Genomic DNA, 25,570 nt, shown 5'->3' on the forward strand with positions numbered 1-25,570 from the left:
TTGAAATGTAAAGGAACAACCAGGGAGAAAGGAGAAAGTGTGACAAGGGTGAGCCCTGAGAAAAATGGCAGCCAGATAGATGTCCCTGGGTATCCACTCAAGCTTGTTTCCATGTAGTGGTGTGCATCCACACTGAAGACTCAAAGGGTCAGAGTAGGTTTTAAAGACCAGGAATGATCATGGCGTGTGAAACAATCAGAAAACCTCATGGACTGGAACAGTTATTGACTTCAAATTGCTGTGATCTTTGGCTGACCTCCCTGGTATAAATGCTGACCAGATAAATCACTGTGTTGCTAGGGAATACCCTGGATAGAGGCACACTCTCTATTAGAAATGAATTTATTTTTTAATTAAAAAGGAGAGGAAATACCTTTCTGGAAAATTTGATTTGCACACCTTGAATTTGAGTTTGGGTCAGTTGCTGAAGCCTCTGAGTTTGAGTTTGTTTGAGTCAGGTCCACTTTGTTGACATGGTCTTCAAAATTCTTCATGTCATTCTTGAGTCTTCCATAATCCTGAGTTTGCATCTTTGAATGGGGATAAAGGGGGAGGGGAGTGGGTGCCATTGAGTTCCATTGAGTCAAAGATACTTGGAAGTTACATAGATTAGCTCCTACAGTGCACGATCAGAATGAGCCTGTTGGCTACAAGGATCTCTGAAGCTCTTAACTGTGTCCATTCTAGGCTCAATGAGTTGAATTCTGAACCCATCAAGTTTGGTGAGTACCAGGGCAGCTTAGGACATGCAAAAAGTAGAACAGCTGCTCTCCTTGCATTTTTTTTCCTGTTGTTCAGCTCCTGAGGCATATGGTTGGCAGGTTTTGTTTGTAGAATGCCTGGAGCTTCATACAGTGAGTGGTGAGCTCTTCCTTGGGGCTTCTCCATCTGGTGAGCCTGTTCTCAGCAAAATAAGAATTCTGTTTAGACATGATCATTAGCCAAGAAAATGTGCTCACAAGTTTTAGGGCAGGCTTTTAAAAGTTAATTACATTCTAGTCATCCCCCTTTCATCTAGGGAGAATCTCAAAGTACCTTAACATCTAATCTTAGAGTCATGTTTTTTAAAAATCATAGGGAAGGTGAAGGTAAATTTAATTTATGCTAGGTCAGGTTAGGAATAGCTCACAGACTGAGAGCTCGAAAGGACCTCAGAGGACATCCAGCCCACTCCCCTCGTTTTGAAAGAGGCCCATGGGGGTGGAATCACTTGTGCAAAGTCACACGGTCGGTAAGTATCAATGGTGGAAAGCGAAGCCGGGTCCTGTGACTCTTGGAACCGTCCCATCTAGATAGGTATCCCATCTTCTGAACGTTGTATAACTAAATTGTAAGCTTCTTGAAGGTAGGAACGTGTGCATTCATCTTGTGTTCCTCACCATGCCTCACAATAGGCATTTAATAGACGTTAATTGGTGGTTGAATTCTCCCTGACACAGAATGCCTTTTCTTCAATTCTTCTTATGAGGTTAGCCCTGCTCTGCTGCATATAATTTTAATTTAGAATGGCCATCCGAAAAGACATTGCTAATGGGAAGATGGATACGCTCTGAAGTTTGTGGCTCTGTGATTGACCTTTACACAGGGCCACAGCCTTATCAATGTTGCTTCTTATTGATTCTCATATCTTTGGATTCAGGAGCAGACTGTTTCCCAGGAGCCCCATGTACCTCCCTTTCCTTGCTCCATCCTCCCCTTCTTGCTTTGAATGTAGAAGAACTCATAATCAGTCAACAAGCAATAATCATTTGCTTTTCATGTACTGGTAGCTGTGGTAGTCGCTAGCGTCACAAACACAAATAATGCAACAACCTCTACTTCTCAAGGAACTTAGGTTCATTCTGAAGTGGGAAAAAGCAAGTCCAGGTGACATGTATATACCCTCTAAATACAAATAAATAGAAGGCAGTTAAGGGGGGAAGTCACTAACAGTTGGAGTCAAAAAGTGGCTTCTTGTAGAAAGTATTCCTTAAACAGGGACTCTTTGAGACAGGGGTCAGGAGGGAGCATGTTCCAGGCCCGGGGGACAGCCAGCAGAGAGGCATGGAGGCCAGAGATGGTAAGCTGCCTGAGGGACAGAGAGGAGGCCAGTTTGTATACCTAATAAGAGCATGTAAAGGGAGAAGCAACAAGAACAGTGAAATGTGGAAGAGAGGTTTTTTTCGGGGGAAGGATGATGGATTTTGTTTTGGTCTTGGTAGGGTTGAGATGTCTCTAGAACATTCAGATGGAAATGTTAAGTAGATTATTGGTGATGTAAAACTGAAGGTTAGGAGATAGAATAGGACTGGGCATATAGATATGTGAATGATCTGTGTAAAAGTGATAATTAAACCTGTGGAAGGAGCTCAGGGGCTGCAGTTATTAACAGTAAGTCTAATCATAAGCCCTTTAACTTTGTAATTTACTGTGAGGATCAGATTTTATCTGTTCTTTGTAGTATAAACCATAAGATGACCAAAGCCTAATAGAATAGAATCCTCCCTGAAACAATGATCTCATAGGATCAGAAGCTGAATGATTATTCAATCTAGCTGCTTCTTTTACAGATGAGGCAGCTGTGGGCACCAGACAGGCTAAAATGACTTCTTAATGTCCCAAAGGCAGTAATAAATGGTAAAGCTAAGATTTCAATCCAAGTTCTCTGATGCTTCATACTGGGTGCTTTCACTACCAGTGCCTGTCCCAATATGGAAATACACTAGTCAGGGTTCTTAATCTGGGGTAACTGTATTTCAATATAATTAATTTCCTTTACAATCCAAATTTACTTTGTGTGTTTAAAAATGTTCTTAGAAGGGATTGATAGGCATCACAGACTGCCAGTGGGGTCTGTCACACAAAAAAGTGTTAAGAACTCCTGAGCTAAATTAAGAAAACAATAGTTCTGTGCTTTTGTGACATATCCCAGCAGGAAAAGCTGTGTTTCAATATAGTTTTAAAATTAAATAGTTATCATGAATAATACTGAGCTAGCAAATGTTCACAGAAAATATTTTGACTCTTAATGATATGTACTTTCATGGGGCATTTGAATGCTGAAATCAGACCTTTGCATATGAGCTGGAAGAAAAAACAGCAAGTTTAGCTGAGATATGAAACTTTGAGTTGTATGTTAACAGTATCATGTATCTTGGGCAATGCCAAGAAATATGGTTTTACAATGAAAAAACAATTCTCAAGCTGCATGTTATTTTCAGAAATCTTAAATGAAAACAACATAAACTAACTACTTTAATTATAAACATGAGTTGTTTTTATTGATTGCATTTTCATTTGAAGAATGATCCAATATTTTTATATAAATTGTATAATATTTTTATCTTATTTGTGCATCCTTCATATTAAAACACTTATTCAAAAAGAAGTACTTCTTTGAGGGCAGATATGACAAGGTCTGGGATTAGGAAAGTGAACAAGAGTGGGGTGTCTTAATAGTTCCATGAAATTAGGGTGATGTCCAAACTTTAAAAATGTGGTAATTCAAGTGTTGTAGTTTCATAACACTTCTAACTATTGACTTTCCTAGCAGTGTTCTTTCAAGTTAGATTGGTATTATTGATTGCTTTTTTTCTGAAATCTCTTCCTTGTAACAGGATTAAATGACTTTCATAAATCAGGCCAGGCAAATTCCTGTGCTACTTGATCATTATATACCTTTCCTTCTATTATATTTTATTGTCGGTAAACATGAATTTATTAAGAGCTTACTATGTGCCAGGCACTGTGCTAAGTGCTAGGGTTATAGAAAGAAAGACACAAACACAATCCCTTCCATGCCATCAAGGTGCTCGTTCTCATGAGGGAGATAACATGCAAATAACTGTACACCCATAACAATATATGTAGTGTCAGTGTAAGTTAATTTCAGAGGGAAGACTTGGTGGGAAGTGGGGGTGGGGAGGACATAGAAAGCATCCTGCAGAAAGTGGGGTTTGACCTGAGTTTTTAAAAAAGTTAATGTATTTTCATTTTGAATGAACAAACACCAGATAAAACTGGCATTTCTGTATAGTGCAACAGAAAAGAGAGTTTTATGTAAAACTGTAAATCTCTATCATACACAGCTTGCCTTTTCAGTCAGTAGCTTTCAAAGCTGTCCTACTTGTCTGTAATTCTTTCTGTCCTTCTGTTGTCTTTAACTTGAGCTGTGTTTTGCAGGAAGTCAGAGATGAGAAGGGAAAACATTCCAGGCATGGGGGAATAGCCAACTAAAATGCTTGGAGTCTGGAGAGAATGTATCCTCTAATAGGAACAGCAAATAAGCTAGTGTAGCTGGATTGTATAGGAGAGACAAGTATAAGAAGAGGGAAGAGGTAAGGAGGGAATAAGTTGTGAAGGGCTTTAAAAGTCCAGGAGCTGATTTTGTACTTTATCTGTTAGATATTAGGGAGCCCCTCAGTTTACTGAATGTGTGAGATCTCAGTGATATGGACAGGTCAGACTTGGGCTTTGGGAGAATCACTTTGGTAGCTAACTGGAGGATGGATTGGAAAGGGGAAGACTTGAAGCAGGCACACTTATTAGAAAGATATTACAACAGCCTCTGTGAGAGATGATGAGAGCCTCTACTGGGTATTGACTGAGTAGAAAGAAGGGGACTTGCAGGAGAGATGGCATGAAAGTAAGAAGGGTGAAATTTAACAACAAATTGGACACATGGGGTGGTATAACTGAGGAGCTGAGAGTGACACTGAGTTGGGTGATTGGGAGGATGGTGGTGCTATTGAAAATAACAAGGAAATTGGGAAGAAGAGAGAGTTTTGGGGGAAAAGGTGAATATATTTTGAATGTGTCGAATTTGAGCTGCTTATGGGATATCCATTTCAAGAGTAGTTTAAGAAATGGAAATGTAAGAGCTCAGCATTTCCATTTCAAAAAAAGGAAGCATATCTAAGGCCAAATTATAGGTTATTTAGAGGGAATTTTTGATTCCTACTTTGGTGTTTAATTTGTTGGGAGATCTGCAGTATTCTAAAATACAAATATCCCTTTCCAGGTGATTTAACTAGCCCATTAAGATATATTTTTGGTCTAAATAGATGAAATTCCTTTAAAAAACAACAACAGCTATTCATCACAACCAATAAAGAGGAAATAGAAGTAATTATTAGGAGTTAGTTTGCCCAATTCCTTGCCAATAAAACTGACAGTCTCACTGAAATGGATAAATACATATTCTTGATTCGTTTCAGTCTTTTTCAAATCATTGTGACCCCATGTGGGGTTTTTGTGACAAAGGTACTAGAATGGCTTGCCATTTCCTTCTCCAGATTATTTTACAGAAGAGGAAACTGACTCAAATAGGGTTAAGTGACTTGCCTAGGGTTACATAGCTAGTGAGCCTCTGAGGCCAGATTTTAACTCATGAAGATGAATCTTCCTGACCCCAGGCCTGGCACTCTATCCACTGTGCCACCTAGATGCTCGTGGATGAATATTTGCAAGAATATAAATTGTCCATATTAATAGAAGAAGAAATAGAATACTTAACCCTGTATTAATTGGGGGAAAAAAAATCAAACAAGACATAAATGAACTCTGTAAGGGGAAAACAAAAATAGCTGAAATCTTAAGACCAGATGGATTTATATCTAAATTTTATGAGACATCTAAAGAACAATGAATTCCGATAATATATAGATTGTTTAGAAAAAAAATAGGTAAAGGATCCCTACAAAATTCATTCTGTGACACAAATATAGTCTTGATATCAAAGCCAAGGAGAGTCAGAACAGTAAGAAAGTATGGACTAATTTCCCTAATGAATGTTGGTGCAAAAATTAAGAATGAAATACTAGCAAGGAGATTACAATAATATATCACAAAGATATATGACCAGGTCGGATTTCTAACAGGAATGCAGAGCTGATCCAATATTAGGAAAACTAGAAGCGTAATTGACCATATCAGTAGCAAACCCAACAAAACTCGCATGATTATTTCAATAGATGCAGAAAAAACTTTGAACAAAATGTCAACCCTCATCCCTGTTAAAAATACCAGAAAGCACAGGAGCAAATGGAGCTTTCTCTAGCATAAATATTATCTATCTAAAACAAAAAGGGAGCATTGGTGAAGCAAGGATGATCCTTATCACCAGTACTATTTAATAACGAACTAGAAATGCCAGGTATAAACAAGAAAAAAGAAAATGAAGAAATAAACATAGGCAACAAGAAAACAGAACTGTCACTTTTTGCAGATGACTTGGCTGAACAAATTATAGTATGTCAGTACATTGAAATATTATTGTACTCAAGAATTGATAAAGAAGGTGGGTTGCAGAAGAACCTAGGAAGACTTAAATGAGCTGATGCACAGTGAAGTTCATCCAGATTTCTCAATAGCTAGCATTTATATCGCTCCTCCTATGTACCAGGCACTGTGCTAAGTATTTTATACTTATTATCTCAATTGATTCTCACAATATCCCTGAGAAGTAGATGCTATGCTTATTTCATTTTACACATGAGGAAACTGAGGCAGAGGTTAAGTGACTTTCTCAGGGTCACACAGCTATTAAGTGTCTGAGGCTGAGGCTTGATTTGAACTTCGATCTTCCTGACTCCAGACCCAGCCCTGTATTCGCTGCACCACTTAGTTGCCTAGTGTCATCTATTTTCTCAGAAGCTATACCCTTCATCATTTCTATAGTACAGTATTATTCCATCACATATTTGTTCAGCCATTCCCCATTTGATGGATACCACCTCAGTTTCCAATTCTTTGCCTTTGCATAAAGAGCTATATTTTTGTATATCTTTAATTAAAATTTGTTTTGCTTAGGAGTAATCTCATGCCTTAATATACCATCCCTTTCTCCCTTCTCACCCTCCTCTCCTTCCTATTTCCCCATTGAGTGAAATGTATTTCGGTCCCCAGCTGTGCGTGGATGAATGTGTCTTCTTACCTCCTTTGACCATTTCAGATGAGAGTGAGATACAGGTGTCACCCTTCCTCCTCCACCTTCCTCCTTGTCTGTACAGACTTCTACTTGCACATTCTGATTATATGAGATAAAATTTCATAACCTTCCTCCTCCCTCCAATATATTCCTTTTTTTCTCCCTCTATTCTTCTTTTAAGATCATCAGAATATAACAGAACCACACTCCTAGGCCTTCTGTCTAATTAGATTCCCTCTATGACTCCAGATGCGTTTAGGGTTCAGAGAGTATTTGTGTCTTCTCCCAGTAGTTTATCGTTGTTCATTCATATTGACCTTTTTATGTTTTTCTTGACTCTTGTGTTTGTACTTAAGAGTTTATGTGTAGCTCTCTGGTCTTTTCATCAGGAATACTTTAAAATACCCTATATCCTGTTGACTTCCCCAAGCCCATGAGAAAAGGGAACAATTTGGTTTTGCTTTGGGTCTTAATCTTTCTAGTTTTAGACTTGGTGTCAGAGGCTGTGGCTGATACGGTGCCATTCCTTTGAAGTCTCAGGCTTCTGGCACCTTGCACAGCCCTCCCTCACTCAAAACAAAGTCAAGTGCAAGTCATGTCATCATTTCTCTGATGGCATGGTCTTCTTCAGCAATGAAAGATGAACACAGCAATCTGTGAGTAGACACAACTGCCTGAATGAAGACCTAGCTAGCTAGGTAACGTAGCTCCTCCTCTCCTGTCTGTCTCCCTCTCCCCTTCCTTCTCCTATCCAAAGGAAGATAAATTTAGAACAGAATGCAATCTCTTACATAGCTTTCCCTCTGATTTTCTGACCCTGAAACTAGTGGTAGGCCCTTTTGAAATTTTCTAAGGAATTTTTCCTCCAGACATGATAAAACTATCTAATTGGATTTATAGCAAAAGGGATCTTTGAGATCATGTAGTCAAATCCCTTTTATTTTGTTGATGAGGAAACTGAGATCCAGAATCATAAGGCAATATGAAATCAAAGCAAAATTTGAATTCAGTCCCTCTTACTGCAAAACCTGTGCCTACAATGTTATATTGTGAAAGAAAAGGTAAAATACCTCATTTTGATTCTATTTCCCTTCTTCTTTAGTCCTTGAAGGGAAAGAAATAAATGGAATGATAGGTAATTTATTAAGCTCTTACTGTATGCCAGGCACAATACTCTAAATGCTGGTGATACAGATATACAACTAAACAAGGCAATCCTTATCCTCATGGAGCTTGTGTTCTAATAGTGGGAAAATACCATAAGATATAAGACTATGTGGGAGAGGGTACCATTATGGAAGGCAAAGGTGCTGTAAGTAGAGAAATGCAGAGAATGAGTTGAGCTGAGAATGAATTGGCCATGGCTGGGGTTCCCTCATGAAATGACTGTCCTAGGCCCTTACCAGTCCTGAGAGTGGGTCTCAGGATAGATTTATCTCTAGTCTGGGAAGGCTGCTGATGAGGAGGTGGAGATATGCAGAGAGTAAGTCAAGCTAGGAGATATGTAGTTAACACAGTGACCTATAGATTGCCAAGAGTGGGTGCTTTCAGTAGACTAAAGACTGGAGTAATCTTTGTCTACCTCCTAGAGGAAAATCAAGCTTATCCTAGTCATTTTATTACAAGAGCTAGGGTAAGTACTCTAGGGTAGGAAGATACCAAAGGAAGAGTCCCTTAACCTTGTTGGACCCACATTTCCTCATCTGTAAAATGATGGAACTGGCTTAGATAGCCTCTGAGGTCAATTCTAGCTACAGCTATAGGAGTTTTGGAGAGAGAGGAGGGAAGCACTCCTCATGAGTGCAGCATGATTGGGCAGTAAGCAGCCTTCTGAAATGATTTCATTCAGAGAAATCAGTAGTATGGAGCACCATTCATAACCAGATGAAGAAAGTTGTGAATGACTCTCTTTTTTTAAGTTTAACCATATACAGGTTTAACTTTGCATGCTTTGTTCCAAGCCTTTGGAAATTTTGCCATTTTAATGTAGACAAGAAGAGTTTTTGAAAATTTAACATAACCCATCTCTTGGAACACTACTGGTGAAAGAAAGTGTGTGTGCATTATTATAAGTGGTATGTGATAAAACTTGGATGGTCTCAAGTTCTTTTCTGTATTGTGTTTTTCTTCAGTTTTTCATACCCAGTTGTTTTGGTAGTTATCAGACGCTAAGTATTAACAGTTGCCAAAGATTGTTATAGATAGGGAAATAGCATACTGGGCCACACAAGTAGTAGCTCCAATTGTGTTGTTGAGCTGCATTGTGGTAGGAAGTGCTTCCTGGTGCAGAACCTGACACCTTCTCTGTTGGAATCTCTTGACTCTCAGGGGCTCAGTAATGAGAATAATCAAATTATGGCTCCAGCTGGAAGTTTCCCTTGGCTTTTTGATGTCTCTAGCTGTTTTTAAGGGAAGTCATCTTTTGTATCAGAAGACGGAGGCAGAATGCAAGTGGGATTGTGGTGCAGAGCCTGGATGAGAAGGAAGTTCTCAGTGCAGTGGAGAGCAGCTGCACATCCCCTGGGACTCTTGCTCACAACACCGCTGAGTTCTAGCTGCTTTCTCTCTGAACAGTAAAGAGGGATGAAAATTCAGGGAAAGGCAGCTAACTGCTACGAGTTCTATAGGGTGAAAGAAAGTGGACAGAAAGCTTGTGGCAGAGATGGAGGGAAATAAGACACTAGGCAATCTTCAACTGAATGTACTTACTCTCTGTATTTATTTGCAGAAAAGCTTGTCCTTCATTACCAAAAACTTGTCTTTGGCTACTAACTGTATTTACTATATACCAATCACAGAAAAGCCCAGCTATGATTGGAATGGGTAATAATAGGGAAAAAAAACAACATAAATATCTTGTTTTAAACATTTTTTCTCGCCACAGTTTTACCCAAGCACCTCCCATGGCAATGTCTCCCACTGACCAGTGTTACTTAGCTGAGTCAGATTTACAAATGGCACCAGCTTATCACCTAATGTGATAGTCCCATTTGTGTTATGTTAATGTCAATAGGGGTACCTTGATTTAGCATGGTAATGTTGAAAGGGAATAATGATAGTGACAAGTTTATAAATAGGATCATGGAATTCAGCTGTTTAATCTTTTGCTAATGCTCCTCCTGGCCAGAATACTCGCACAGTTTAGTAAAGTTTTGTGGGGTTTTTTGTCCTAATTTGTGGTTTCATTGGTAGAGTATATAGAGCTCTCAGTGAGGAAACCAATGGAGATTGGTACCTACTTTGGGACTTCGAGTCTTTGAAAATTGCCTATAACACTGAGATCTTAAGCCCAGGATTGGTCGCTCATTCATTGTTAAAGGCAAGACTTGAACTCGAGTTTCTTGATTTGGAGGCCAATTCTTTGCCATGCTGACTCTCAGGAATACTGATAGTCTACACATTTTTGACACTTTTTATCTCAAAGTCAACCTCTTCCCTTTAGACATCATGCATGGTGTCTGAATGATTTATGTGAGTTTCTTTTTCTTTTTTGGAAGGAGAAGGTAACAATGTCATCATGTCAGTTTCATCATTGGCTAAGGATAATAGTCTTTTTTCTTGGATATCTTTGAAGTTTACTTTTAGCTTTTACTACACCTTTTTACAATGTCCAAGCATTTAATCAAGGAGCCCAGGACTTTAATATTCCCAACAAGTATTAGATTTAATTGCTACTAATCAGCCAGTATATCTCAGAATAAAATCTCCTCAAAATTGACTTTACAGCCAGATCTGCATTCCTAATTTGCTAAACTAGAGACGATCAGCACTGAGTGAATTAGTATTAGGTAACAGTTCAGTGTCCAATTTTATTTCTATTTTAAGATTTTCCCTTTCCAGGAGGTAAGATGGTTTATCAGAAAAAGCAGTCATATGAGGTAGTTGTCACTTAAGCCTTTTGTATGAAGTAACAGATGAGCATTGTGCCTGGTCTTTAGCTGTTTTTTTCAGTCCCTTTTTATAAAGATAGCAGCACTTAACCCTACTCATGTTCTGTGTGAGGTTTCATTTTGTTCTTGTTACTCCTGAGGACTCTGTCAATGGATCATGATCTGTGGTAGGTCCCACCACACTGAAAATGTCTGGAGCATGTATTGAGTGATGTGCTGCTATACAGAAGAGGGCCCACCTGGTTTTGTTCAGAAGGCTCGTCAGTAGTACTGCTGTAGAGTGACAGTTTTTTTTGGCAATAATAACTCTTGAAGACCAAGCAGAGGTCATAAAGCAGGGGAGGGAGTACATACCCAAAGGATTGCTCTTTGGTATTCTTAGACCAGAGACCTCTTAAACAAGAGACCTACAAAAATATTTTTGGAAAAAACAAACAGCAGGCATCACTTCATCAATTAGATTGTAACTGAAAGTAGTTTATCTCCACACTGAGATTATGAAATGGCTAAGATCCCAGAAGGAAATCAAAAGATTTTCCACGAGTGACATCCCTATGAACTCAGCCAACAATATTTGTTATGCTAATTTCATGAGTACCATTGATTTAGCATAGTAATGTCTAAAAGGAATATTGTTTGTTTTAACTTGAAGGATGATGATGATAGTGATAGTGATGGTGGTGGTGGCCACAATGTCAACTGCAATGGAAATGATGAGTGAATGTGCTAGCGATAGAGTAGAAATACTAAATTATTGCAATTTTCCCAATGTGAGTCTACCTTTCTAAATAATGAGACATATATTTCAACCATACCAGTGCAATTGTTTACTTCCTCAGAACTGTAGTTAATCAGGCATTCATTAATGTATCAAAACTGTAAATCTAAGAGTGGTTTGTTTACATTGCGGTGACTAATAACTTGCAATTAAAATCATAGGGATTGGAGCTCAGATATAATCTAACATGTATCACTTATGTAATACAAATAATCTTAATGTAATCTAATAGTTAATTTTATAGATGAGAAAATTGAGGACTATAGAGCAGAAGAGATTTGTCCAAAGTCACATAAGTAGTGAGTCTTATTTATTTTTAAGATGGATATTTGAAAATACCTAAATATTACTTGTTCTTGGTCAGAGAATTGGGGAGGGTTAGAGGAAACCAATTATACTTGAAGGATGCTTGTTTTTTTAAAAAATTTGTTCAGTCTTTTATCTTTTGTTTCCTTATGATTGTGACCATAACCAAGAATTGTTGTAGGAATTGCTTTCATCAGTTAGTTCACCATGACCTCTGGATTCAAGCTCAAATCTTGTAGCCCCCATCTTTTCTTGGCTTGCGTTAAGAATATTACAGTTTTTGGATGCAAATGCATTTTATCATTGAAGAAAGATCCCATGAAACAAAAGCTCTATTTAATGTGTTTTTTGGTGAAGCCATTTTACTTGATGTCACCTATGTGCAGCAAATTATTATTTTTTTTATTTAAATTTATTTAAGTTTTCAACATTCATTTCCACAAAATTTTGGGTTCCAAATTTTCTCCCCATTTCTCCCCTCCCCCAACCCCAAAACGTCGAGCATTCTAATTGCCCCTATCACCAATCTGCCCTCCCTTCTAACATCCTCCCTTCCCTTATCCCCATCATCTCTTTTGTCCTGTAGGGCAAGATAACTTTCTATAACCCATTACCTATATTTCTTATTTCCTAGTTGGAAGAACAGTACTCAACAGTTGTTCCTAAAACTTTGAGTTTCAACTTCTCTTCATCCCTCCCTCCCTACCCATCCCCTTTGGGAAGGCAGGCAATTCAATATAGGCCATATCTGTGTAGTTTTGCAAATGACTTCCATAATAGTCGTGTTGTGTAAGACTAACTGTTTCCTCCATCCTATTCTGCCTGCCATTGCTTCTATTCTCTCTTTTGACCCTGTCCCTCCCCAAGAGTGTTGACTTCAAATTGCTCCCTCTTCCCACTGCCCTCCCTTCCATCATCCCCCCCACCCTGCTTATCCCCTTCTCCCCCACTTTCCTGTATTGTAAGATAGGTTTTCATACCAAAATGAGTGTGCATTTTATTCCTTCCTTTAGTTGAATGTGATGAGAGTAAACTTAATGTTTTTCTCTCACCTCCCCTCTTTTTCCCTCCACTAAAAAGTCTTTTGCTTGCCTCTTTTATGAGAGATAATTTGCCCCATTCCATTTCTCCCTTTCTCCTCCCAATATATTTCTCTCTCACCCCTTAATTTCATTTTTTCAAGATATGATCCCATCCTATTCAATTCACTTTGTGCTCTTTGTCTCTGTGTGTGGGTGTGTGTATGTATGTGTGTGTGTGTGTGTGTGTGTGTGTGTGTGTGTGTGTATGTGTGTAATCCCACCAACTACCCAGATACTGAAAAGTTTCAAGAGTTACAAATATTGTCTTTCCATGTAGGAATGTAAACAGTTCAACTTTAGTAAGTCCCTTATGACTTCTCTTTGCTGTTTACCTTTTCATGCTTCTTTTGATTCTTGTGTTTGAAAGTCAGATTTTCTTTTCAGCTGTGGTCTTTTCATCCAGAATGCTTGAAAGTCCTCTATTTCATTGAAAGACCATTTTTTCCCCTGAAGTATTATACTCAGTTTTGCTGGGTAGGTGATTCTTGGTTTTAGTCCTAGTTCCTTTGACTTCTGGAATATCATATTCCATGCCCTTCGGTCCCTTACTGTAGAAGCTGCTAGATCTTGTGTTATCCTGATTGTATTTCCACAGTATTTGAATTGTTTCTTTCTAGCTGCTTGTAATATTTTCTCCTTGACCTGGGAACTCTGGAATTTGGCCACAATGTTCCTAGGAGTTTCTCTTTTTTGGATCTCTTTCAGGAGGTGATTGGTGGATTCCTTGAATCCTTATTTTGCCCTCTGGTTCTAGCATATCAGGGCAGTTTTCCTTGATAATTTCATGAAAGATGATGTCTAGGCTCTTTTTTTGATCATGGCTTTCAGGTAGGCCTGTAATATTTAAATTGTCTCTCCTGGATCTATTTTCCAGGTCAGTTGTTTTTCCAATGAGATATTTCACATTATCATCCATTTTTTCATTCTTTTGGTTTTATTTTGTGACTTCTTGGTTTCTCATAAAGTCATTAGCCTCCATCTGTTCCATTCTAATTTTGAAAGAACTATTTTCTTCAGTGAGCTTTTGAACTTCCTTTTCCATTTGGCTAATTCTGCTTTTTAAAGCATTCTTTTCCTCATTGGCTTTTTGAACTTCTTTTGCCAATTGAGTTAGCCTACTTTTAAAGGTGTTATTTTCTTTAGCATTTTTTTGGGTCTCCTTTAGCAAGGTGTTGACCCGCTTTTCATGCTTTTCTTGCATCTTTCTCATTTCTCTTCCCAGATTTTCCTCCACCTCTCTTACTTGATTTTCAAAATCCTTTTTGAGCTCTTCCATGGCCTGAGCCCACTGAATATTTATTTTGGATGTTTGGGATACAGAAGCCTTGACTTTTATGTCTTTCCCTGATGGTAAGCGTTGTTTTTCCTCATCCAAAAGGATGGGAGGAGATATCTGTTTACCAAGAAAGTAACCTTCTATGGTCTTATTTTTTTTTCCCTTTTTTGGGCATTTTCCCAACTAGTTACTTGACTTTTGGGTCCTTTGTCAAGAGTAGGGTATACTCTGGGAATCTGTAAGATCTCAGTTCCTCCATGGTGGCACAATCAAGCGTGTACACTGGTCTGGGAGGAGAAGAGATTTTTGTGCCCAGAATCTTAGCAGTTTCCTCTCCACAGCCATCTGGCCTCCAGATCCAGCAAGCCAGCACTGGGGGGATGGAATTCAGTCAAGCTGTGGGGGCAGGGCTGCCATTCAGTTCGAGACAAAGACCAGCTCCCTGAGGGCCTCTACACAGGCCTGAGGTAAAAATTAGCTCCTCAGTGCCCCTAGGGGTTTTACGATCCAACAACGGATGCGGGCTTCTGTAGAGGCTGAGGTGGGCACTGTTGCCACCTGCCCGATGTGGCCTCTGTGACTGCTGTCTGAGGCCAGAGCCATGGGAAGGGCCTTCTCCCTTCCTGGCCAGCTGAAAAAACCCTGTCACTGACCTTTGGCGCCTGTGGGTTGAGGGATCTGCAAACCTGCTGCTACTGGGACTGGGGATTCCACCACTGGAGATTCCACCCCTGAGGGCTGTTCTGGAGCCATGGGCAGCAAGGCTACGGCTGGGCTGGGCTCTGCTCCACTTCTGGTGCAACAAATGTTTCCTGTGGGCCTTTCAGGTCGCCCTGGGCTGGAAATCTCCTCCACTCTGTTGTTCTCCACTTCTTTTGCTCCAAAATTTGTTGAGAGTCCCTCTCTACAGGTATTTTATGGGTTGTGTGGGGAGAACCTGCATTTGTGTCGCAGCAAAGTATTAATAAGATGGTTTAGTCCATCTCCGTCTTTGATTTGGAAGTCATACTTAGTTTTACTTAAGAGAAATGACAATACATTAAGGCTAGGCAGAACCTTGATGGACTTAATGAGGAAGACAATGATAATTAAATAAATTTTTTACCCTTAGCAATTATTTTTATTAGTAGTTATTAGTTTATTAGTAGTACTAATATTTGTTTCTTGTTTTTGTGATGCATTATGTTCCTAAAAAATAGGTATGGTATTTTTAAGTGAATGGTCCAAGGTTACCAAACTACTAATTGGTATAGCTTTGACTCGAACCCATCTTTTTTGACTCCATGTCTGAGACTCCATTATGTCATTCTCTCTCTAGATAAAAATAAAGATGGATTTTTTTACACTTTCAGAGGAAATGTTAGTGGTTAGTCTCTTATTTGAATTTCTTTAAGGTCTTTTAGGTTTTATTAAATCTTAGGTATTTTTATATTTCACATTATTTGGGAGCAGAAACTATCCTTATAATGAACATTTTTGCTAGCTTTTCAGAAGTGTAATACTGTGTATTTGTACTTTTAGGCTAAATTTTATTAGGGAATGTAGTTTTTAATGTTATGCATATGTGACATTCGTACATTCATCAACTATGCTTTGGATTCATTGTCAGCTGTCTAAACAATAAAGATAATTTACCACAGAGTAGTGTCCAGATATACCTTCCTTCATTTTTACAATTAGTTTTTTCAGTAAAATTCCCTTTGTACCTAGGGAGGACAAATGTTTTATATTCCTCTGTTTAGTCAGCTGTTTTCCATTTATCCAATGATGAACATTGTTATATTAAATGAAAATTTCAGTTGAACACTTGATCTGAGTTTTCTACGACCCAAAGGTTTGGAGAGAGAATGAGTAAAAATCATGCCTGGATAAGACTTAAGATAAATTAAGGAGTTTTTGTTTTTATTTTTTTAAATGTGAGGAGTTTAGCATAATCGTATTCTTTTGGCAATTTAGTCGTGTTTATCTAAGAAGGAATAAAAATTAATTTTTAAGATATCTTATTCAGTTCTGTGCTACTTCTAATAAACTGAGATAGTACTTTTTTCCTTGATCTTTTGTTAGAGGTTAGAAAGATTACATTTTAATTGTTGGTATCTTGCAGTGGTAGGAATTGAGTGAGAATTTAAAGGAAGCATCAAACATACTCACATATTTATTTGTACTGACAAGTCAGGTTTGGCTAACATTTTCTTTTGCTTTAATGAATTATGTTTAGATTAAATTTGGTTGAGTGATTGAATTAAGAGGAGCCTGCAAAATAATTGTTCCCAATATCAGATATTTGTTAAGGAATCACTATGTACAATGCACTCCATTTTCCTCTCCTTAGTTTTTAGACTTAGATTTTAATCTGAAATTTGTTTCCTTAGGATGATTTGCTTAAAGAAGCATTCCTGTAGAATTTTAATGGTTGAGGGATATTAGGATAACCACCAATCAGAATCTTTTTGCCCCTAATAAATTGGTTAAAAGATCTGTTTTCTCTCACAAAAGTAAACTTCATTTTATTCCAACTAGAACAAATTACCAAAGCCAAATCAATGATTCTCCCATTTAATTAAGTGATTTTGAGTTTCTGGTTGTTAGATCACTGTATGGATAATTATGCCACTTTTATGAAGTGGATGTTTGGGACCCTGTAAAATGTTATGTAAGATTCACTCTAGATGCCTTTTATAGCAATGAGTTTGCCAAGAGCGATGTTCTCTTTAAGTATTATTTATCACTTTTTGTAAGTGTGAGTTGATCTTTCTTACTTGGTTTTTATGTTGATGTCAGGAGGGAATTCTGAAATTGTGAATATCTCATCTGATGACATTGAGGATTCCTCCTATGGCACCTATTTTTAATCTTTTTCTCCATGAAAAGACTGCTTTGGCTTCTTTCCAGTGATTATTTTTTGTGCAATCAGAATTCCTACCTGAGCTATAAAATTTAGCACTGTTGTGATAAGTTTCTCTGTAATAGATGGAGAACTGTTATTTGAATCACAAGAATAGATAACATTTTAGATCATGGATATTAATTTATGGAACTTTTGCCTTTTTTTCTCTCTCATATGCCAGCATTCTATATGAAGGATACAATTACATAGTTTTTCTCTGTATAATTACTTACACTTAGTTTTTTTAAATGAAATTTAAATATATGAATAAATTAAAAAACATTTATTAAGTGTTTACTATGGCCCAAACACTATGCTAAATACTCAGTAAATATCTATTAACTACCTTCTGTGTTCCAAGTCCTGTGCTAAGTGGTAGAGATACAAATAAATGCAAAACACAGTCCTTCCTTTCAAGGAACTCACAATTTAATGGGGGAGAGAGCATTCAAACAGCTACATGGTCATAAATTGTATCCAGGCTGAATTGGAAATAATTAACAGAGAGAAGACACTAGAATTAAGACTGGTTGGAAAAGCCTTTCTGTTCAGGTTGGGATTTTAGTTCAGGTTTATTAAATGCTTTGTTCACAACAATTAGGTGAGGTAATAGAAATGCAAGTATTATTACCCTCGTTTTCCCAGTGAGGAAATGGAATCTTTTAGAGGTTGGATAATGTGCTCATGGTCACCCAGCCTAGTGAGCATCTGAGGATGACTTGGGATCTAGGTCTTCTGCCTGACAGTCCAGTACTGTACTCACTTCTCACTCTACTCACATGGCCTCTGAATCTACAAGAGAGGGATAGAACCTCAGAGCGGAAGAAGGAATAAATATAATAATAATAACAAAAAATAACTTGTCTTGTGTTCTAATTATGCAGTCATAGACTTTCTTTTTTTGTAAGAGAGACCTGTTAATTTGTTCAAGTATGAAAAAGTTTCTCCTGCACATTTTTACTAGTTATGGTATTGTTCTTCTGCTTTTTAGACTGGAAATTACTAATTGGTTTAGTGATTTGAGTCCTAGGAATGAAAAAAAGGATATTCAAAGAAATATTCTATAGAACTAAAAAAACCCTAAATCAATATGATGAAAAAGAAATCTAGAACCTGAGAAAGGGAAATAATAATAAATAAAAAAAAAAGGAATAAAGAAGGTAGAGCAAAACATCACCGTCTCTCAGACTTTGTCACGAAATAACAATCATCAAAACTCTTTAAGTTCTGGATAAAATGAGAAAAGTAGATCAGTGGAATAGACTGGATAAGAGAAAACGATTTTTAAAAAAACTCAACCATTGGCTTGATATTTGATAAAACCAAGTACTTCATCATTGCAAAGAAGCTTTATTTGACAAGAATTGCTTGTCAAACAGGAAAGTAGTTTGGCATTAAATTAGTTTTGATTTCACATTCTATAACATAATTTTGATCTCACATGCTGTACCATATACATGTATGCTCTAAATAAGGGCTGTAAGTAATTACAAAAGATAAACTGTACAATTTCAGGTAAATAAAAGTAAGCTTTTGCTCAAACAAAACTAATGCAGATAAAATAAAAAGAAGCTCTCGATAGGGAACAAAAATCTTTTCTATTGATAAAAGTGTGACATTCAAGATATATAAAAATTGTCTCAAATTTGTAAGCTCAAGAATGATTTCTTAGTCATGATTTCAAAGATCATGTACAATTAAAAACAAAGAATTACAGTTATCAAGGACCATATGAAAGCAAACTGCCAACTTCTAAAATAGGTATGCAAATTAAAATATGAGATTGCACTTCGTATACATCATACACATCAGAATGTGGGAGGCTTCATGGGAAGACAGGCACATAAGTGCACAACTGGTGAAACTCTCACTTGTTCTGACTGTTCCAGCAAACAATTTAGAATGAGAGAATTGTGACTAAGCTAGTCATGCACTTTTGACCAAGCTGTTCCACTACGGAGGCATGTACTTTGAGGATATCAGAGGTGGAGAGAAAAGTTCAGTATATTCCACAGAATTCATAGCAGCTCCTTTTAGGATAACAAAGTGGATGCCCATTGATTGAAGGCTGGCTGAATAAACTGTGATATGTGAATGCAATGGTAGATGCACATATTTGCAGTAAGAAATGGAAAACATGAGAAATTCAGAAGCTGTGCATGAACTAATGAAGAATGAAATAAGCAGAAATGGGAAAAATATGCAAAATGATTACAAAATGCAAATGAAACAGACACTAAAAGTATACATATGTGTGTTTTCTCTGAATAATTTTAATAATGTAATAAACTTAAAATAAATTATAATAATTTCAAGAATACTTAACAAAACAACGCATACTTCTAGCTACAGACTTGGGAGAGTACTGGATACATTTTCAGATATAGTCATTCCACTGATTGTTTTTACTTAACTGTTTTTCTTTGTGGATTCATTTCCTGGTTGAAGAGGAGCTGGAGGTGAAGAGCATGTCCAGTGTTGACTGTGATGTTAAAGAAAAGAGGCATCAATAACATGTTTCAAATTCATCTACCATAGCTGTCAATTGAAAAGATTTTGTATCTTTAATCTTGTTACTGTCTTTGAACATTTATTGATACCCAAATGGCACATAGAACATATATCATTCTATTCCTTTATATTTTAACACTGTACAGGATGCTTAAGTAGATGGCTGAGTTCAGTAGATGGTTTTTATTTACATTGTCATTATAAAACATATTTCACTACAGTCTCCATTTAGGTATCTCTTCAAATACATAGTATTGATTGTTACAGACTTTATGGTCTCTCCCCCTCTCACTTGCTGCCTTTCTAGGTTTTTACACATATACACACACACGCACACGCACACATGAAAGTGCATGTGTATGTGGCATGGTGTGTGTGTGTACAGTTCTGGTGTGTACAGTTCTTCCCCTGCGTGCTCCTGCCCTGCCCTTCCCCAATCTATAGAAACTTGTATCAGGAGATAGGTGAAAACCCGTAGAGGAAGGCTCTATGCTTGTGTTGTCATGAAGTGGTGATTTACCAATAAAAACATCACTTTGGACCAGTGGAGTGATGATCCACTTTTGTCTCTTTTTTTCAGAGAGTGTTCAGAGCACAGCATCTGCTTCTAATGAGATTCAGCAACCCCAGCCTCAGGCATTGCATTACACACTTGCCAATGCCCAGCAGGTCCAGATCCACCAAATTGGCGAAGATGGGCAAGTACAAGTAGTATGTACTCTTTATTAGTTGCCCTTTCTAAGAGGGGCAGGTATGGAAGCAGGATAGGTTTGGGGTGGGGTAGCATTCACTACGAGGAATGATTGACTTATTGACCTAAGTTATGTGATACTTGTACATATATATGCATCAGTGTCTTTGTGCGACAAAAGAAAGTACATTACCTTAAAGTGAACAGAATTTGGGTGGTGGCCACGGGACTTGTAAGACTGAGAGGGATTGTAGAGATTTCTTGTTTTACCATCTACTTGAGTCTGTTTTTCCAATATGGGAACCAACATGAAGTGACTTGCTGTAGATCACACTGCTAGGTTGTTTTATTAGCAAGCCTTCATATACATCTCTCTCAAGAAGTAGTCTAAATGTCCCTTTTCAGCCATTCCTCTTTTGTCCTGTGAAGGTGATTTGCATGTGCTTGTAGTGAATCTAAACAAGCCCTGGTTCAGTATTTTTGTCATGCATTCTGCAATGCCTTTGACCCTGGAGAAATGACCCCAAGTCTTCAAATTTGAGTAATGCTGGCCCACCTTTTACTTAGAGACAAGAAGAGAATTTGTTTATATGAATAAATCAACAATTTAAGAAAAGGTAGTTTGCTTTGTTGGATTGAATAACATTTATTTTGACAATTTCTCTAAAATTTTCATGTCTGAGAAGTCACAATTCAAGAAGTCCAAATTACTTAAATGTTAAAAAATAAAATAAAATCAGTCAACTATTTATCTGCAGTGATGATGGGAAACAAAAAAATCTTCCCTAATGAAAAATAGTTACTGTTGCTTCCTTACAAAAGATTAATAACCCAAGCTAAACAGAATTTAGGGAGTACTATAAGATCAAGACAGGTGTGAAAATACTTTACCAACATTTAATACATCTTCAGTACAACATGAAGGAGTATTTCCTCCTTTTTTCTACATACTTCTTTATAAAGGATGAGACTTCTGCAAATTTACTTAAGGAACTGAGAATTCAAGTGTATTCTACTGGTATACATTCATTGGCATACATTCTTTGAGGTGTTTTTAGCATCATTTGAATGTAACATGAAGATTATCATTTTCATGCCTATTTCATTTACAAGGTGATAGAACCTTGGAACCATATGTGTTAAGAAGGAAAAGCATTCCTGATTTTAATGAGAACTGAGATTTCTTACATAGCATTGCTCCATACTGCTATTAGTTGGACATATTCATTATTTTTTCCTACTTTTGAAGGAAAGGAAATAGTTTAAAATGGAGAATTTTCTTGAAGACAATCTTGTCATAGAATTCTAAGTAGATATTTTTATCCCAGGTTTTATATAAACATTAAACTATAAGCAAAACTATATAAAAGTTAAAATAGGTTACTTAAGAACCTGCTTTTTCTCTAATAAATTTTATATTAAGACATATTTTAATAATAGAGCTTAATTTCATTTGATTCAATTGACATGAATTTTATTTTCTTCCAAAATAAGTATAAAAGGTCATATTGACTATTTTGTGATTTGAATCTTGACATTTTTCCCCCCAACAGATTTACTCTAATTCTCTTAGATTGTTTTTATTGTTGTATCTGTCATATATATAGCAATTACAAATCTGTTTACTCTTTTTTTTTTTTTTACTAGCATGCTATTTTGATAACTGTGTATCACTATGGCTAATTTTTAGTGTTGAGGTGTATGTGCAACATTGCCCATGTGGCTCAAAATGGAGCCCTGTAAATCTATAACCAGTCCTTGTCCCATTTTCCTGATACTGGGTATGTGTTTTGGAGAGAATTTTAAGAAAATCTTATTCTAAGACCCCGTGGACTGAGAAGTAGGCTTTTAGGGATCTTCATACAGTAGTGGAAATTTTCCCCTAAAAAAATTTAAAAACTTGATTTTAAATAACACTTTTGTTTCAGTCATCTAGAAAATTTTTGATAAATAGTTCTCCACCTTTTCTACTAATCTCTCCCCAGGGCAGAAGACAAGTTTCTTTACTGCAATATGAAACTTGCCTAATGTTTGTGACTCATTGCTTCATTAAAATTTTTATGTGGATGGGTATTCAATGTCAAAGATACCATATATAAGCCCTTTGCCATCTTTGCTACGTAGATTTGTTATTATTATTTGATAATAAGGAATTGAAAGAAAGTGCACTGTTATTATACTACATATGGAGTGCAGTGTATTAACACATAAATATCCCTTCTGGATTTGTTATTTTGGGGGTGGTCATTTATTGAACTATAATCATATAATTAAGAGTTCCAAAGATACTTTTTTTCCCCTTGTGTTGATTTTCTTCTGATGCTTCTTGATGTTTTATTTTGCTGTGGATTCCACAGGGACATCTCCACATAGCTCAAGTGCCCCAAGGTGATCAAGTCCAGATAACACAAGACAGTGAGGTGAGTGACCATGGTTCCCTAAACCCAAGAGACATTCCTCCAATTCCACCTTATATTTCTTCTCTTATTTTTGGCAATGGTCTTCTGCATTACACTATACACCTGAAAATCAAACTTGTATTAGGAAAACACTTTCTCCATCAATACTTCAAAGACCTGTAATTTATTCAGTGTGGATCTTCTATGCACTGATATAGCTCATAGTCCTACAACTTAGCAGACGATCCTTGAGAATTCCTATAGATGAAAAATCTGCCCACTTTGGGTAATTCCATTCTTTACCCCCTGAACTGATCCTATAGCTGGTCTTTTGATGACAAGCCTAGGTGGCCTGCCATTGGTCTTCAAAGCCAAGTCTTTTGAATTTGGGTTAGAGGTTGTGCTTTCCTGAAATATCCTTTGAGAACCCAGGAATTCATCTAGGACATGATGAGGTATCCTAGGATCAGGGGAAATACAGTTGAAATAGGAAATTCTGGAACCAAGGATAAATTTCTTTTATGACATAGATTTTTAGGTGTTTCTTAAGTATCTTTTGTGCCCCAAGTTTTACACTAAGGGGGAAACCAAAGACAGAGACAACCCTGTTTTCAAGAGCTCCCAGTCTGATCGGAAGATGCACCCAGTGCCTTTAAAATTACTAACAATCAATGCCATAGAAGAGATCATATGATCATCGACTGACAGAAGGGACCTTGATAAGCATTATTCAATTTGAGTGCATATAGTGTGGAACCAGGACAGGGGAACCTGTGGCCTTTAAGCCACATGTGGAGTTTGTATTCAAAAGACTACACTTGAGGACCTAGAGGGCCACATGTGACCTCAAGGCCACAGGTTTCCCATCCCTAAATAGCCTCTGTGCACCATCAGAATTTAGAGAATGTTGAGGCTGGATCTGTTCAAGAAGAACTCACAGATGAGGTGAGATTAGAGCCAAAACTTGATAGATTTGAAGCTTAAAGTTTAAGCGAATTATTTTTCAGATAAGTTAAAGGCTGACACTGAAAAAAAAATTGACTGGATATAGTTATTCCCTTGAGTCAGCAAATGTAGACTACGTTTTCTTGGAAGCCAAGGAGTTGTACATATGCTACATTAGACAAATGTGGTTTATAATTGACGATCTCCTCTTTTAATATACTTCAAGGGATGAAGGATTTAGTTGTTTTTAGGCAGTGAAGATAGAACTAGCTTCATGCCCACTCTGCATGCACTTTGGTGTGTTACAATTATTTTAGATCTCTTCAGAGGCTGAATGCTTCTAATATTTGCACATCCAGCAGGCCCCAGGAAAGGCACTTGGAAAGCTCCAAGGAATGCTTGTGGACTTGACCAGATTAATTAGGTGGCTGATGACCATTTGTTGTAACTCTTTCAGATACTTCTCACGCTGCTCAGAATTATTTTGAAGTTAAGGGAAATATATTACTGAAGTCAGTAAAAGACTAGCACTTTAAAAAAGCATACTGTTGATGAGTTTGCAGTAGACTTCTTTTTGTTATGTGTGCTTATTAACATAATGTTTTTATATTTCTTTGGGGAAAAATTAACTCTGAATACTCTTATGTGGGTGTAGCAAAAACTGAATTCTGAACTGATAATTCAAGCGATATCAAATAATTTCTGCCAGTGCTATAAGGAGAAGGCATGTTCATTGAATGGTTTGAATGGCAAGAATATTGGTGCAAATAGAATGGATTTTAGAAAAAATTCAGCAAAATATCTAGCTTCTCCTCATTAAACAAAAAACCCCACCTCATCCTCTGCCATTTCTAATGGTTGTGCTCAAAAACCTTATTTTTATATGTTTAATACATGAAAAGAAAGAGCTGTCTCTCTCTGTCTCTGTCTCTGTCTCTCTCTTTCTCTCTCCTTCTTTTCTCTCTGTCTCTCTCTTTCTCACACACACACACACACACACACACACACACACACTGTAATAACCAGTGTTTTTTAGTGTTATAGTTTCAATTTATACTCAAAGAGAGCAAAAATTGCAACTTTTTAATGTGGACCTGGTAATAAGCATTTCACATTGGGTCTGTGTGTGTTTGTCAAAAGTGGAAGAACTGGAAAAAGAACAAGATTCTCCAGAATATACCTCATGAATGGCACATGATCAGACTTTAAATTTAATTGTATTTTAGTAAATTGCATTTTCTTTTTTCCTTAATTGGGATAACTTTTTTTTTTAAATTGTAAAACTCTGGTCCATGTAGTTAAACATATTAAATGAAGTGTACCTTCATTGTTTTTATTGGCCAAGAAGGCCACACCTTAGGAACACTTCCTGAAATTAATGTGTTTGCTTAAGTAAACAAGTTAAGTATTAAATAACAAATATTTTGAATGTGTCTTAGAATCAGTATTCTCTTGCCCAATTCTTTACCTTATTTGTGTGGTTTTTGTTAACAGGGCAATCTACAGATTCATCACGTTGGACAAGATGGGCAGGTAATAACTATCTATTCTGATTGCTTTGTCAGATGTTGGTGAATTAACATTGAGTTTGCTTGAATATCTGACTTTACTTTGCTGAGTTGACATGTTCTCGTTCTGTGAAGTCTGCATAGAATCTAAGCATATAGATCATAATATTAGAGGTAGAACATTTCTCCTTTGTATCATAAAGTAATTTAATATTCAAACAGAATTTTTCCTTGATTGATGAAATAATAGTGGTTCAGTGACCTTTATTATTTTCTTCATTGTCGATGAAGAATAAAGTTTTTATTTCATCTAGTCTTTCTATACCTTTGTCATGATTTCTTAGTTTGCCAGGCCCAGAATTATGTTGATTGAAGAACATCTGTAAGAAT

At 37.0% G+C, this 25,570-nt stretch overlaps 1 protein-coding gene and 1 long non-coding RNA gene across 18 annotated transcripts in view; one reads left to right on the forward strand and one right to left on the reverse strand.

Moving 5' to 3' along the window:
- The window catches only part of BANP (BTG3 associated nuclear protein), a 264,208-nt gene that overhangs the window by 129,950 nt on the left and 108,688 nt on the right, over positions 1–25,570 (forward strand). For 9 of the 17 annotated variants that reach the window (XM_072636296.1, XM_072636299.1, XM_072636300.1 and 6 more), the window contains 3 exons: positions 20,218–20,348; positions 22,686–22,748; positions 25,167–25,208. In XM_072636296.1, coding sequence (XP_072492397.1) covers positions 20,218–20,348; positions 22,686–22,748; positions 25,167–25,208 — 236 coding nt within the window. The remainder of the gene's footprint in view (positions 1–20,217; positions 20,349–22,685; positions 22,749–25,166; positions 25,209–25,570) is intronic. The other 8 variants (XM_072636301.1, XM_072636297.1, XM_072636286.1 and 5 more) reach the window with 3 other exon arrangements.
- Positions 328–7,283, reverse strand: LOC140521353 (uncharacterized). Its single transcript, XR_011972902.1, has 2 exons — positions 6,914–7,283; positions 328–897 (listed from the first exon to the last, which is right to left on the reverse strand). It is a non-coding gene; the product is annotated as an uncharacterized lncRNA (long non-coding RNA).

Source organism: Notamacropus eugenii, chromosome 1, assembly GCF_028372415.1.
Source record: "Notamacropus eugenii isolate mMacEug1 chromosome 1, mMacEug1.pri_v2, whole genome shotgun sequence".
In the NCBI taxonomy this organism is placed as follows: Eukaryota; Metazoa; Chordata; class Mammalia; order Diprotodontia; family Macropodidae; genus Notamacropus; species Notamacropus eugenii.